This window comes from Vicia villosa, linkage group LG3 (genome assembly GCF_029867415.1).
Source record: "Vicia villosa cultivar HV-30 ecotype Madison, WI linkage group LG3, Vvil1.0, whole genome shotgun sequence".
Lineage (NCBI taxonomy): Eukaryota > Viridiplantae > Streptophyta > Magnoliopsida > Fabales > Fabaceae > Vicia > Vicia villosa.
In genome coordinates, this window is record NC_081182.1 from 81,890,681 (window position 1) to 81,905,505 (window position 14,825).

Below are 14,825 nucleotides of genomic sequence, written 5' to 3' on the forward strand. Positions count from 1 at the left end.
ATTCTGTAATAAATTTGACTACTCTTAATTAGCCTTTTTAATTTTAATAAATTTCACTATCAAAATAAGAAAAAAGTTTTAGAATTTTTGATTTAATGATAATATATATATAATCAAGTGGGATTCCAATAACTTACCACTCACGTTAAGTTGAGTTGGTTTATGAATTTAATAACTATTTTATTAGAATAAACCCGTTAATTAATAGTCAACTCATAATACATCAATTATCTGATCTGACACCTAATTTCTGGTTTAATTATATATAACCATTGCTAAACTGTAAAATAGAAGACTTCTTATATGTACTATATAGAATTGAATTGGTCTAATGATTATTAGTCTTAGTATTAGTGTATGTGTACACACATTTTCAAATGATGAAGTGTTAATTACTTACTACCAAACAAATCATTTACTAATAAAAAATTAAACAATTGCCATCATCTTGTCACACACAAAAAATAACTGTCATCACATATGCATTGCGTGCATGTGCTTGTGCTGTGTTGATGTATTATAATCAAAGTTCTTAAAAAAACTGTTATCTCGAAAACGGCCATGACAAAAGTGTCTGATAAAAATATTGATATCGTTATCGTTATTTACTGATTTTATATCAAAATCAAAATTTTTGTTTAATTTAATTATAATCAATATTGTAACATTTTTATTAATTATAACCACAAAATTTTTTACGCGACTGGAGCGATTGCAACAGTTATTTAAAACATTGATTATAATCAATCAATTTTCTTATAAAAAATGTATCATAACATTAACGAGCAAGTACTTAATCAAACTTAACTAATCAAGTTGGTGTGCATGATTAAACAAGATATAGAATGACAGAAGTTTTATACAAAAAAATAAAATAAACCATAAACGTGCATGCAACTGCCTAGCCTATAAATTAGTTTCCCCACTTCTAATTATGAACCTCCCTACTCTCTAACATTCACACATAGAAGTTTTTCCAGCCAAAAGAACCTTATCCATTGACCAAAAACAAGGTTCGAAAATGGCTGGAGGGGGATTCGCCGTCGATAAACCGGTTACCAACACCAATATCAGTGGCAAGTTAACATTCTCCATCATCATTACCTGCATAGTTGCTGCCTCCGGCGGCCTTCTGTTCGGTTATGACATCGGAGTTTCAGGTTTGTTTAATTATTTCTTTTTCCGTTAACTAGTTCTGTAAATGACTAATGAATTGCGTTAACTGTTGAAATTGTTGTCGAAATTTATTTAGGAGGCGTGACGACGATGGTGCCGTTTCTTCAGAAATTCTTTCCTGAAATTCTGAGAAAGGCAGTTGGATCAGAAGTGAACATGTATTGTGTGTATGACAGTCAAGTGTTGACGTTATTTACGTCTTCTCTGTATCTAGCTGGATTGGTTTCATCGCTTGCGGCTAGCAAAGTCACGACGATGTTTGGCCGGAGAAACGTTATAATATTGGGTGGTAGTGTGTTTCTTGCCGGTGGTGCTATTAACGGAGGTTCTGAAAATATTCCTATGCTTATATTGGGTCGTATTTTTCTTGGATTAGGGGTCGGTTTCACTAATCAAGTAAGTCACTGGATTTTATTTTTGAGTTATGATATAATTATTAATTAGTTTATATAATATTTTTTCATTGATGTTTATTTATTCTTTAATTTGTTTTTTTAATGAAATATTTCATGTAAATTTTTAATACTCAAAATTATTAAATTGGAGAGTAAATATTAGTAAATAATTTGTAATGTCTAAGTTAAATAAAACAAAAATTAAGAAATAAAATATTTTATTTTTCCTTAAAGTAAACATATTTTTTAGGATAAAACTTAGGTACAATTATTTAAGTGTGGTTCTTATTATTTTTAATGAAAATATGAAAAGTGTATAATTTTCTCTTACACATGTAAATTTTTCACGTTTTCACTCACTACATAATGGAAAATACTTACATAGACACAACCCGAACACCTGTACTTACACACAACCAATCACATTTTTTTATTAATTAAAAATTAAAAATAAAATTGTCTCTCTCCTCTTTTATCTCAACCACCCCCATGATGCCAATTAAAAACTAAATTAAAATTTTAAAAAATTTATATTCTCTCTCTTTTCATTAGTTGTTCCTAAAATTTTGGGTTTAGGTTCATATTCATGCAAGTATTTCTCCTAAATAATAATTAAGTTATTTGTCATATTTTTATTGAAAAATAGTAAGAACCACAAAAATCTACTTTAGTTTTGTCCTATTTTTTATTAGTGGCTGATGTGGAACCAATTTAATAAAATGTTTCGTCATAATTTGTAAAATTTAGTAAATTGTTATATTTTATAAATGAATTTTATTATACTTTTTTTACTAATTTTTAAGCTATATTTTAATGATTTATATTAAATTGACTCGGTGTTTGGTAAACAATATATTTGGAGTGTGTTTGTTTCGGTGCTAGAAAATTTCTTGAGAATTTGAGGTTGGAAATAATTATTACTTTGATCCATAGATGGGATACCCATGAATATAAGTTCCTCATGAAATTTCAACAATTTATTTTCATGTCAAAGGGTAAGAATTATATACTCTCATGAGAATAAAAAATAACCAACTCAAACTACCCACTTTCATATTATTTCAACACATTATTTTATATTTTAAAATTTTAAAATTATAAATAAAATAAAATTAAAAAATATTCCTTGGAACCTTAATTATTTACCAAACAAATTGATCGGAATAAAACTCTTGACATTAACATTTCAAAGAATAAGATTCTTGGAATTGTAATTTAAATCTGTCAAACAAACGCACCCTTGTTAATGGATGAGTTGAAGGACTGAGATTGTGGTCCAACCTATTTATGACTCGTTGTATATATTTAATAAATTTATTTATTTTAATAAGCTATATTTAAAATTTATAAAATACATTAGGTTTAGTTAGACTGATATATAATAATAATAATAATAATAATAATAATAATAATAATAATAATAATAATAATAATAATAATAATAATAATAATAATAATAATTATAAGTTGATAATAAAAACAAAGTTTTAACACAAAAATTATTTTATTAATTTTTTGTTAATCTTATAAAAAATAAATAATTCTTTTTTAGAACATAACTTTTAGTAGCTTGAAGCAGTAAGGTTGGTTTTAAAAATAAATTTTTTACAAGTTTAAAATGAGAGAAACTTCAAATGTTAGGGGAATTTTTGCAACTTTTATTTGGCAGGGCATTTTTCAAACCAACTCCATATGACAGGGGTGAAAATATGTATTCTTTTAAATAATTTTTATAAAATTTGTTTTTGAGGATAATATATATTATTAAATTTGAAACTCTGTATTAATTGAAGAACATTTTACGACTAATATAATTATATGAGGAGTTTAATTTATATGTAGTAAAATCATTTTACACTATCATCCAATAGAAAACTAACAAAGTGTCTTGTCATTAAAAGAATTTTTAATTTAAAGTATGATTTATTCTGATACAAGATTGTGATTGGTTGACAGTGTAAAATAATTTTACACTATCGGTGTATGAATCTTTTTCTTGATAAAAATATTTTTTAATTCTCTTGTATATTTGATTATGTTGACTTGAACCTTTCTATTTAACAGCTCTCATTTGCAAATTACTTCCTCTCTATTCGAGTCCCTATGACCATTACCATACTGTATTTGCTATGGTGATGAACATAGTCCTATAACACCTACATCTCTCCCCATACTCAAAAGTTTTAAAAAGTTCTAGTAGTCAAAGTCATACCTGTATGGATATTAATATTTGGACCCGCAATAATAAATATTTATATCCGTTATTAATGAAAATAAATTAATCAATGTTATAATTTCATATTAATATAAGTTTTTAAGAATATTTAATATATTTTTCATGATTTTATTGTTGAGTTATAAAATAAATTGAATATTATATTAAAATATATAATAGTTTAATAGTGATTAATTTTTTAAAAGATTAATAAACTTTTATATATATATATATATATATATATATATATATATATATATATATATATATATATATATATATATATATAGAGAGAGAGAGAGAGAGAGAGAGAGAGAGAGAGATAGAGAGACAGGTTGTATATTAATATATATTATAGAAATGTGTATACGGAAATTGAGGCTTTTTAGTTGATAATTACTCTAAACACATGCATGTAATCATTTTCGAGTTTTTTCTTATATATTATGGTTTTTTTTTGTGAGAATCCACTAAATATGAACTTGACTGTCCCTAGTTGACTACGTCCCACTAAATTGACAAGAGATTGAAATTTAATAATAATATTTTAAATAATTATTTTTATATATATTTATATTATAAATTAATTATTGAAAAAGAATATTATCATCACATAGATAATATCTACAAATTTAATATTTACGCATCCCATAAAACTATCATATAAATCATGTCACCCATTGAATACTCAGAAAAATTAAACTATGTTATCACCTAACAAAAAGAAAAGTCAAATGAGAAAAATAAATGACAACTCATTAAATGCATTCACTTTCATTGAAAATATAGATGAGTTTAGTTTTTTAGATGAAAAGAATAAATGCCAACCCATTAAACTCATCCATTTTCATTGAAAACTAGTAGGAAACCCGTGCTATCGCACGGGTCAGGTCGAGGTTTCACATTACATGTATCCAAATATCACTTGTAAAGTTCTTCTATATAAATCAACCATATATATTTAACCAAAATGCAAACAAATTTTAGTCAATGTTATTCCCAATGAAAGAGCTAATAATACATCAAATTTTTTAGCTCTTTAAATATAAACAATAAACATATGTATTCATATTACACATATCAATGATATTTTCAGTTAGATAACATTAATATATTTATACATTATAATCATTTATCAAAATTTAATTCATGTGTTTGGAATATCAAACATAATATAACAGTTCATAAATATTCACGTAATTTCAATCAATAAATGATATCTCATAGATACATTCACATCTACCCGTCAATTAATTTTATAACTTCAATATATATAAAACAGTAACAAAAGAAATAGTTAAAAGATAGACATTAAAATGATCCTTCAATCACTGGTATCTCATAGATGTGTTCACATCTACCCGTCAATTCAGATGAGTCAAGAAACGTCAGTCACTGGTATCTCATAGATACGTTCACATCTACCCGTCAATTCAGATGAGTTAAGAAACCCCAGTTGAATCCAAATGAGTTAATTCTAAAAATTCATTAAACCTATTTGAGATATTAGCCCATTTTCCCGAACGTAAAATGTATAACAACTCCAATTAAATGCTTAAGAGTTTCTACGTATATTATTATAATATAAAAAATATATAATTTTATAAGTTAAAAAAATATATTTGTAATTAAGAAATTAAATATAGTTAGAGAATAAAATTTATTAAATCTATTTGAGATATTAGCTCATTTTTTTCAAACCTAAAATGTATGACATCTCCCGTCAAATATTAAAAGTTTCTACGTTTAATGTATACTTAAAATATTTAAAAATTAAATAAATAATAAAAATATGAATATGTTAATAGAGTAATTAGATCTTGAATATTACAATTATAAAAAAAAAAATAGAAATTTAAAACCTATGTATGGTAAATAATATATATATTTTCTTATATATCTAAAATAGTCAGATTAAGGAGTCTTCATTGGATAGTGTAATAAATATAAAATCTCAAATTTAAAATGCAAAAACGATCGTAGTTTGTTCAATTTATAATATTGACTATATTAATAAATTTTTATCATTTATCATTATTTTTTGTGATTACCATTTATCATTGAATTTTCATGACTACCCATTAACATATTTTTAACACGATTAAATGATGAAGTTAATTTGAATTTTTTTGAGAAGTTTTAGTTATTTCATAAGTTTACAAAAATTACAAAATCTCAATTAAATTTATTTTGTTTTATTAACCTTTCTTTAAAAGTCTAAATAATTTAAAAATAAATTTTATCTCAAATAAGGATCTAAATAATTACAAAATAATTTTATTCTTATATTTTTATAATGGAAAACTAAATATTTAACTTTGGAATAAAAAAAGTTATAAGTTGTAGTAAAAAGTTATAAATTTTATCTCTATTGATTTAGATTTGTTTTTATTAACCTTTTCTAATAATCTAAATGATTACAAAATATATTTTATTTAAAGTTAGAACTTTTAATGTTAATAAAAAAATTAAATAAAATAACAAAATAGTAGTATAAACAAATTAGTTATATTATAAATAAATTTTAAATTAATAATTATGAGAAATTATTTAGTTTTCAATTCAATAATAATAATTTCATTTAATATTATAATTATCATTTAATTGAATTTAAGATTTAAAAAAGTCTACCTTTTGAATGAAAAACTAAAAAATTTGAGTTGTCGTATCTGCATTAAGAAACTTTTCATCTGACCTTTCAAATTAATTGCATTGAGCAACGAAAAATTGATTTTACATGAAAAATTAAAAACATGACTTTTAATCTAAAGTACTATCATTACCCATAGTCCAATATAGTTATGGCATTAGTAATTAAAAACTGACTTTTAATTATTTCTTCCTATAATTATAACAATATTAAAAAAAAAAATCTGATAATTATGTTTTCTAGGTAAAATTGGCATATAGAGGGTAATATTTTTTTTGACAAATAGAGAGTGACATATAATTTAGAGGGTAATATTTTTTTTTGACAAATAGAGAGTGACATATAATCTAAATAAAAAATTACACTTTATTCTATTGAAAATTGACTATTACACTTTACATCTTCTATTTTATAACGTTAACCAAGACAATCAAATAACGTATATAATCTAAATAAAAAGTTACACTTTATTTTATTGAAAATTGACTATTACACTTTACATCTTCTATTTTATAACGTTAACCAAGAAAATTGACTATTACACTTTACATCTTCTATTTTATAACGTTAACCAAGACAATCAAATAACGTTAACCACATAGGCATTTAAAAGCTATAGTTTAGGGTTTATATATGGTTAGGTATTAATAGTAGATGCTTCTTTCAATACAAAATATAATAAAAATAATAATACAAATAATAACAATAATATATAACAAAATCAAAAACAACCAATAAAGAGTTGACATACCATCCTAATATTAATTTATTTTACAATATAATCAAGAGACATAAAGTGATTGAACATTTCAAATTCAATAATAATAATAAAATATCATAAAGTCTGATTTGTGTCATAATAATGATTAAACATTTCGATTTTCAAAATTAAAACAGTTCATATTTTTGGAATTATAATTTATTGGATAATTATTGTTTATTTAAATTTAATATAATTTATTTTATATTATTTTATTACAATAATGCTAATAATGTCATGAACGTTTCAATTTTTAAATTTTGTTCTATTTATTAAATAATTGTTATCTATTTAAATTTTACTTATTGAAATTATTATAATTTTTAAAATATAATAACTTTACAGAGAAACCCGTATATCATTATTAAAAGATATAGTAACTTATTTTAATTTAACAAATAATAATTAATTATAATATAAAATCAAAAAAATATGATTAATTTATTTGGAACGGATACGTTTCATCACATAATTAATTTTTTTATTGAATCAAATCTACTATCAATGGAAATTAAAGCATTTTATATCTTTTGAATGTGCAACTTTAATGACACACCTAATGTCTTTTAATTTTCCTAAAAAAAAAATCAATTTTCCAAAAAACTGAATCATTTTATACCTTTTAATTATTCAATTTAAAAAAGAATCTACTATTATTTATTTAAATTTAAATAGATTATGTGTGTCTCTAAACGTCACACATCTTTTGAACCATATTTAATCTACAACAAACTCAAATAAGTTGTATAGTCTCACCTACAAAGGTGAAAAGCCAATAACAATAATGCAAAACAAACAGGTCCAACATATGCAATATAAATTGTGCGAAGAATATAGAAGCAATTAACAATTTCAAGCCTCATACTAAGAAAAAATGACTGGTATATGAGGCTCTCAAAGCAATATAGTCAGAACCGAACTGTATTCCAGAGTGTAATGGATAACTGTTTATTTCCGCCAATAAGTATAAATGGGCAATCCTTCTTCAAGTCTTCGAAGTTCCCGAACAGTGACATCAAAGCAATGGAACTTCTACTGCAGGTTCCAATCTATCTAATCTTCTCTTTCCCACTGATTTTATTAGCAGTTTTCCTAATCTTCTCACAATAACTGCAAACAATAAAAAAATCTTTTCAAGTGAGTTAAGTTTTGGTCCTATCTATACAACGTTCACAACTATTGCTATCCATACTCACACTACTTCATTGGAACAATAGCCTGCCAATAAGTATAAATGGGCAATCCTTCTTCAGAGTGTAATGGATAACTGTTTATTTCTGCCAATAAGTATAAATGGGCAATCCTTCTTCAAGTCTTCGAAGTTCCCGAACAGTGACATCAAAGCAATGGAACTTCTACTGCAGGTTCCAATCTATCTAATCTTCTCCTTCCCACTGATTTTATTAGCAGTTTTCCTAATCTTCTCACAATAACTGCAAACTATAAAAAAAACCTTTTCAAGTGAGTTAAGTTTTGGTCCTATCTATACATAAGTTCACAACTATTGCTATCCATACTCACACTACTTCATTGGAACAATAGCCTGGATCAAAATGTTCTTCTCAAGCACATAAAGCATCTTATTAATATTAATCCTGTCAACAATCTATACAGTATGTGGTACTCTTAGAAAGTGGATGTCATACATACCAGGTCCAATTCCAACACCATATACAACTCCTTCACAGAAGATTGACAAAAGCTTGTCGTAAGAATATGAGTTCTCAATGGTGATTCATATCAATGATGGAGTGAATGATGTCGTTGAAGTATGAGTAGTACATGTGAGTGTGGATCTGTAAACATGAACGCTTATTATAACAATGTATGAAAATAGACAGTGGAAAAATGGGAATATAATACTGGAAAGGTAAACATACATGAGTGGAATACTGAACACCAACATTGGGGAATGGTGATCCTGAAGGAATGGATATCCCAGTCCAAGTAGTGAGCATGTTCTGACTTCCTCAATGGAAGCACCTCTCTCAAGGAAGCCTCATCAATCTGGATAACTCTAATACCACCCTTTTCAAGGTCTTCTCCTCCACTCTAATAACTCTAATAGCCAGAGCGATTTGATAGCAGGTTGGATTGAAGATCTAATGCAATATGTCTAACCGTGTAACTTCTCATTGTATAGCCTCCAAGTTAAACAAAATCAAATAGAACTGTGAACAAAAAAATAAATTGCAGACCAAGAATTAGAGGAATAAACATAAAAAATTGAACAAAAATAAGAGTGAGAGAAGGAACGGTAGGAAGAAAGATACATCAAAGAATAACAAAAATATATCAAAAAAGCTCATTGATGACCAAGAATTGAAAATAAATAGAAGCTGATTCAACTTCTGCCGCGCCGACACGATTCACTCTTCCGCCTTAGGTTCATATTTCAAGTAAATAGTATTTGCAAATTCAGATGCAGATTCAACTAAATTGAAGTTTCAATAAAGTTTATAAACATAGGGTTTCCAAAATGCATACCTGATGAAGAACAAAAAGCAGTTACTTGGATTTTTAGTAATCGGTGAACTCAATCGGAACTTGCGAACACAAATAATGAATACGTTCAGTGTTATCGAGACATGTTTCAGCTTCAAACACTGCAAGAATAGTAGTGATATCAGTTAATTAGCAAAGATGAATCAAATGGAGATGAAGGTACACAGTATGAAACAGAAGTTAGAGACAGAGGTGATGGAGACAAAGACGACATTAGCCAACAGTAGCAATACGAAGGTTTTGTCTTGAGATGGAGAAATTGAAGCTTGAAGATGAGAAATTGTGATTTTCATTGGCATAGCTTCAAGATGAGAAGTTTTAATTGTTAGGATTTTTATGGTAGATACCAAGCATAGAAAACGAAAATCTGCAATAATGGTATTGAAATAAGAAATTGTGTGGATTATCGTGTGCGTGAAGTTCAAAGAATTTCGGCTGGCTTTTTCATTCCCAAATGCAACTTTGTGCTTTTTCATTCCCAAATGCAACTTTGTGTATTATATAAATGCTTGGAATGATTAGGTTTATTAATTATTATGCAATTAAAAAAATATAAAATACAACAAATAGTTGGGTGTAATAAAATAGAGTTACTCAACAGAAAATCAATGATTTTGCTTTTGGGAATGATTTTGGTCTTGGGAAAGGACGCTTTGGTTTGGCAAACGTGAAAGGTTTGAGAATGCATCCAAATTTGACCGACTGCTCATATTCTACCGCCAGCATTAATGTTGTATAATTATTTAACGTGTAATATATAATCAGGGTTTATTGGAACATTTATAGAATTAAAATAATGTAAAAATCAACAAAAATTAGGGTTGTGCCACATCACCAGTAATAAATGTCAAATAAATAATATTGAGTTATTTTGCTAAAAGTCTTTTTTACCCATGGAATAAGAAAAGTTTTAGTAATTTTATCAGAGGGCTTATAGTGTAATTTCCAGGTACTTTTGCTTTTATATATTAATAATAGATTTAGGTGAGTTTCTAGTTTTTAGGTAATTTTCTAGTTAACATAAATAAAAAAATTCATCAATTAATAATTTTGAAAACTTGTCAATATTTCTTAAAGTTTTTCAATTATATTATTATTATTATTATTATTATTATTATTATTATTATTATTATTATTATTATTATTATTAGGATTATTATTATTATTATTATTATTATTATTATTATTATTACTACTACTATTATTATTATTTTTATTTTTAGTATTATTTTTATTATTATTATTATTATTATTATTATTATTATTATTATTATTATTATTATTATTATTATTATTATTAGAGTTAAAAGATAGTGCACTGACAGTGTAAAATAGTTTTACCATCCAATAGAAAATCATAAATGTGCCATGTTATTAAGTTTTTTTTAAATAAAAAAATGATTTAATTGGATACATGGCTGGTGATTGGTTGACAGTGTAAAAATATTTTACACCGTCAGTGCATCACCCCTTTTCTCTTATTATTATTATTATTATTATTATTATTATTATTATTATTATTATTATTATTATTATTATTATTATTATTATTATTATTATTATTATTATTATTATTATTATTATTATTATTATTATTATTATTATTATTATTATTATTATTATTATTATTATTATTATTATTATTATTATTATTATTATTATTATTATTATTATTATTATTATTATTATTATTATTATTATTATTATTATTATTATTATTATTATTATTATTATTATTATTATTATTATTATTATTATTATTATTATTATTATTATTATTATTATTATTATTATTATTATTATTATTATTATTATTATTATTATTATTATTATTATTATTATTATTATTATTATTATTATTATTATTATTATTATTATTATTATTATTATTATTATTAGAGTTTAAAGATAGTGCACTGTCAGTGTAAATCAGTTTTACACATACAACCAATCAAAATGCTTTAATTTGCCATGTAATTACAGTTTTTTAAAATTAAAAATGGGTTTTATTCTGATGCATGTCTCTCATTGGTTGACAGTGTAAAAATACTTTACACTGTCAGTGCATTTCCTTTTTTTTCTTATTATTATTATTATTATTATTATTATTATTATTATTATTATTATTATTATTATTATTATTATTATTATTATTATTATTATTATTATTATTATTATTATTATTATTATTATTATTATTATTATTATTATTATTATTATTATTATTATTATTATTATTATTATTATTATTATTATTATTATTATTATTATTATTATTATTATTCATCTTAAAATGACATGTTTCATTTGAAAAAGGCTGCACCACTGTACCTATCAGAAATCGCTCCTCCAAAATGGCGAGGCGCTTTCAGCACAGGCTTTCAATTCTTCTTAGGAGTAGGCGTCGTCGCCGCCGGCTGCATCAACTTTGCCACCGCCAAACACACATGGGGATGGAGACTATCTCTCGGCCTCGCCGTCGTCCCTGCCGCCGTCATGACAATCGGCGCCTTTCTAATAACAGACACACCCAGCAGCTTGGTCGAGCGCGGCAAAATCGACCAAGCCAGAAAATCCTTACAAAAAATCAGAGGTTCCTCCGTCGATATCGAACCCGAGTTAGACGAACTTATTAAGTGGAACGAGATCGCAAAATTTTGGTCATTTAAAACCATATTGAAAAGAGAGTATCGACCACATTTGGTCATGGCGTTCGCAATCCCGTTTTTTCAACAGCTTACCGGGATTAACATTGTTGCTTTCTATGCACCTAACCTCTTTCAGTCCGTTGGGTTGGGACACGATGCTGCTTTGCTTTCTGCTATTATACTCGGTGTTGTTAATCTCGCTTCTATCCTTGTGTCTACTGGTGTTGTTGATCGATTCGGTAGAAGATTCTTGTTCATAACCGGTGGGATTATGATGTTTGTCTGCTTGGTAAGTAAATATATTCATAATTGGTGGTATTTTTTTTGTCTGCATTGCATCTGATGTCTCTGCATAACTACATTCATTTATATATTTTTATGTATAGATACTAATTAAGTAATTTGTATGAACATTTTGTGAAGATGGCGGTGTCAATTGTGCTGGCAGTGGTGACTGGTGTTCATGGTACAAAGGTCATATCAAAGGGAAACTCAATATTGGTATTGGTGCTATTGTGTTTCTATGCTGCTGGTTTTGGTTGGTCATGGGGTCCTTTAACATGGTTAATTCCAAGTGAAATTTTTCCTTTAAATATAAGAAGCACTGGACAAAGCATAGCTGTGGCTGTGCAATTCATAATAGTATTTGTGTTATCGCAAACATTCTTGAGCATGTTATGTCACTTTAAATTTGCAGCTTTTTTGTTTTATGGGGGTTGGGTTGTTGTGATGACTCTATTTATTATCTTCTTCTTGCCTGAGACTAAAGGAATTCCTTTGGAGTCAATGTATACTATATGGGGTAAACACTGGTTTTGGTCTCGGTTTGTTAAAAGAGAAGATGGCCAAGAAAATCACCCATGAAGTTTGTATAGAAAATGATGGAAAGATATTGATGTTTAATCTTGCACATGTGAAACGGGAATTCATTTTGAAACAGTATTTGTTACTAGTTGTTAGTGATATAGTAGGTTTTTTTTTGTTTGTTTATAGTCAATGTATATGTATCATATTGTTAAGTGAATTGGTATTGACTTTATATAAACTAATCAATAAATTGAAAGTGTTTGATGGTCCGAAAAAGAATGTAGGATTATTTTTTCTTTTTAAGCAAGTTATATATATTAACAATGAAAGTTCTACAAACACGGTTACAAAAGGCGATAAAACGCCGAAAACAGAAAAAAAATTAATCACCAAATTGAAACTAACTTAAGTAATACAATGGGTTGTTGCAAAACTCATGGAAGTTACAATTGGGATGATTAATTTTCCCAACAAGGGACCATCTCCACACAAGCAATTTGCAAGACCAAACCAAATCATTTAAATTGCAAGAGGAATATTTGAAGATGATATCATTCCTATTAAGCCAAAGACTCCAACCAATAGCCAACCAAATGCTTCCCTCTTTACCTCTCCTTACCTTTTGTTTATGGCAAAAACTACTCCAAACCCAAAAACTCTCCATAAATTCAACCGGTTTTTCGTAATTCATTCCTAACCATAGCGCCATATTTTGCCAAACCGCTTCGGCCATCCTACAATCCAACAACAAATGCTTAGGACTTTCGTTAGTTTCTTCACAAAACACACAAACTAGGTTCGAAGAAGCTAAAGGAACACCACGATTCAAAAGCAAATTTCTTGTCGGAATCTTATTCTTGAAACATCTCCACGCAAAGGCTTTAACTTTAAGGGGAACCTCCACCTTCCAAATATTGGAATAAATGAAATCGTAACGGTTTACTGGGCCAAACGGACAAGCTATCTTGCAAATATCGCGAAAACAAGAAGAAACTGAGAAGGTACCGTCTTCCGCCGGAAGCCACTTAGGCGAATCCGGCCCTGTGCCAATGGGAAGCGCTGCTGGCAGCAGTGGTAAGAGGATGAGCAGCGCTGCTGTCTCTTCCGAAACAGCCCCGGTATGCACTCCTAAATCACCCCACTTCCATTCGCCTAGAACCCATCCGCCCATACCGGAAATAGCAACGTCCTGCAAAAGAGAAGCATGAAACAAAGCCGGAAAGACATGTTTAAGAATTCCTACGTCTAGCCAAGCGGCGTGCCAAAAAGGAATCGAGTGCCCACACCCCACTTCTAACTTAATATTGTTAGCGAAAAAATCTTCCGGAAGATGATTTCCTAAGGACATAATATCCGACCACCACACGGATCTTTTAGCTCGAGAATTGTGATTCAAATCTCCAACCAAAGCCTTCACTTTAACATCCACATATCTAGCCTTTAAAATCCGATACCACAAAGAATTAGAAGCTTTCAAAATCCTCCATTTCTATCTAGCCTTTAAATTCTTCAAGGCTCTTCAAACCAAACCCACCTTTCTCTAAAGACAAACAAACCTCTTTCCAACTAATGTAGGTTTACTTTGTTTGTGTAGTGCATAAATAGTGATAATATTTATGTGATTGTGATTTTGAAAGAAAAATTCTCATGGAATATATGAATATCATTA

General features: G+C 27.1%; 2 protein-coding genes and 1 long non-coding RNA gene across 6 annotated transcripts; 1 reads left to right on the forward strand and 2 right to left on the reverse strand.

The window, feature by feature from the left end:
* The first annotated feature begins 827 nt into the window (after window positions 1-827).
* Window positions 828-13,291, forward strand: LOC131662049 (sugar transport protein 5-like). The gene is made up of 4 exons (XM_058931728.1): window positions 828-1,160; window positions 1,253-1,572; window positions 12,018-12,638; window positions 12,773-13,291. Exons 1-4 carry the CDS (start codon window positions 1,022-1,024, stop codon window positions 13,211-13,213), a joined length of 1,521 nt encoding a protein of 506 aa, XP_058787711.1. The 5' UTR covers window positions 828-1,021; the 3' UTR covers window positions 13,214-13,291.
* LOC131662050 (uncharacterized) lies at window positions 7,913-10,203 on the reverse strand. 4 transcript variants are annotated; one of them, XR_009301374.1, is made up of 5 exons: window positions 9,914-10,203; window positions 9,684-9,802; window positions 9,077-9,367; window positions 8,393-8,992; window positions 7,913-8,306 (listed from the first exon to the last, which is right to left on the reverse strand). It is a non-coding gene; the product is annotated as an uncharacterized LOC131662050 (long non-coding RNA). The 4 variants fall into 4 exon arrangements; XR_009301375.1 differs by having other exon boundaries at window positions 8,393-8,629; window positions 8,718-8,992; window positions 9,684-10,203; XR_009301373.1 differs by having other exon boundaries at window positions 8,393-8,636; window positions 8,847-8,992; window positions 9,684-10,201.
* A 265-nt stretch (window positions 13,292-13,556) lies between the features above and the next one.
* Window positions 13,557-14,504, reverse strand: LOC131658411 (uncharacterized). The gene has a single exon (XM_058927706.1). It carries the CDS (start codon window positions 14,502-14,504, stop codon window positions 13,557-13,559), a length of 948 nt encoding a protein of 315 aa, XP_058783689.1.
* Window positions 14,505-14,825: the final 321 nt, after the last annotated feature.

Bases quoted from the DNA above. Each gene is read 5' to 3' on its own strand.
- LOC131662049 (XM_058931728.1), top strand. From the start codon at position 1,022: ATGGCTGGAGGGGGATTCGCCGTCGATAAACCGGTTACCAACACCAAT. The intron at 1,573-12,017 runs GTAAGTCACTGG...CATTTGAAAAAG, and splicing joins GGGTCGGTTTCACTAATCAA to GCTGCACCACTGTACCTATC. The intron at 12,639-12,772 runs GTAAGTAAATAT...CATTTTGTGAAG, and splicing joins TTATGATGTTTGTCTGCTTG to ATGGCGGTGTCAATTGTGCT.
- LOC131658411 (XM_058927706.1), bottom strand. From the start codon at position 14,504: ATGTCCTTAGGAAATCATCTTCCGGAAGATTTTTTCGCTAACAATATT.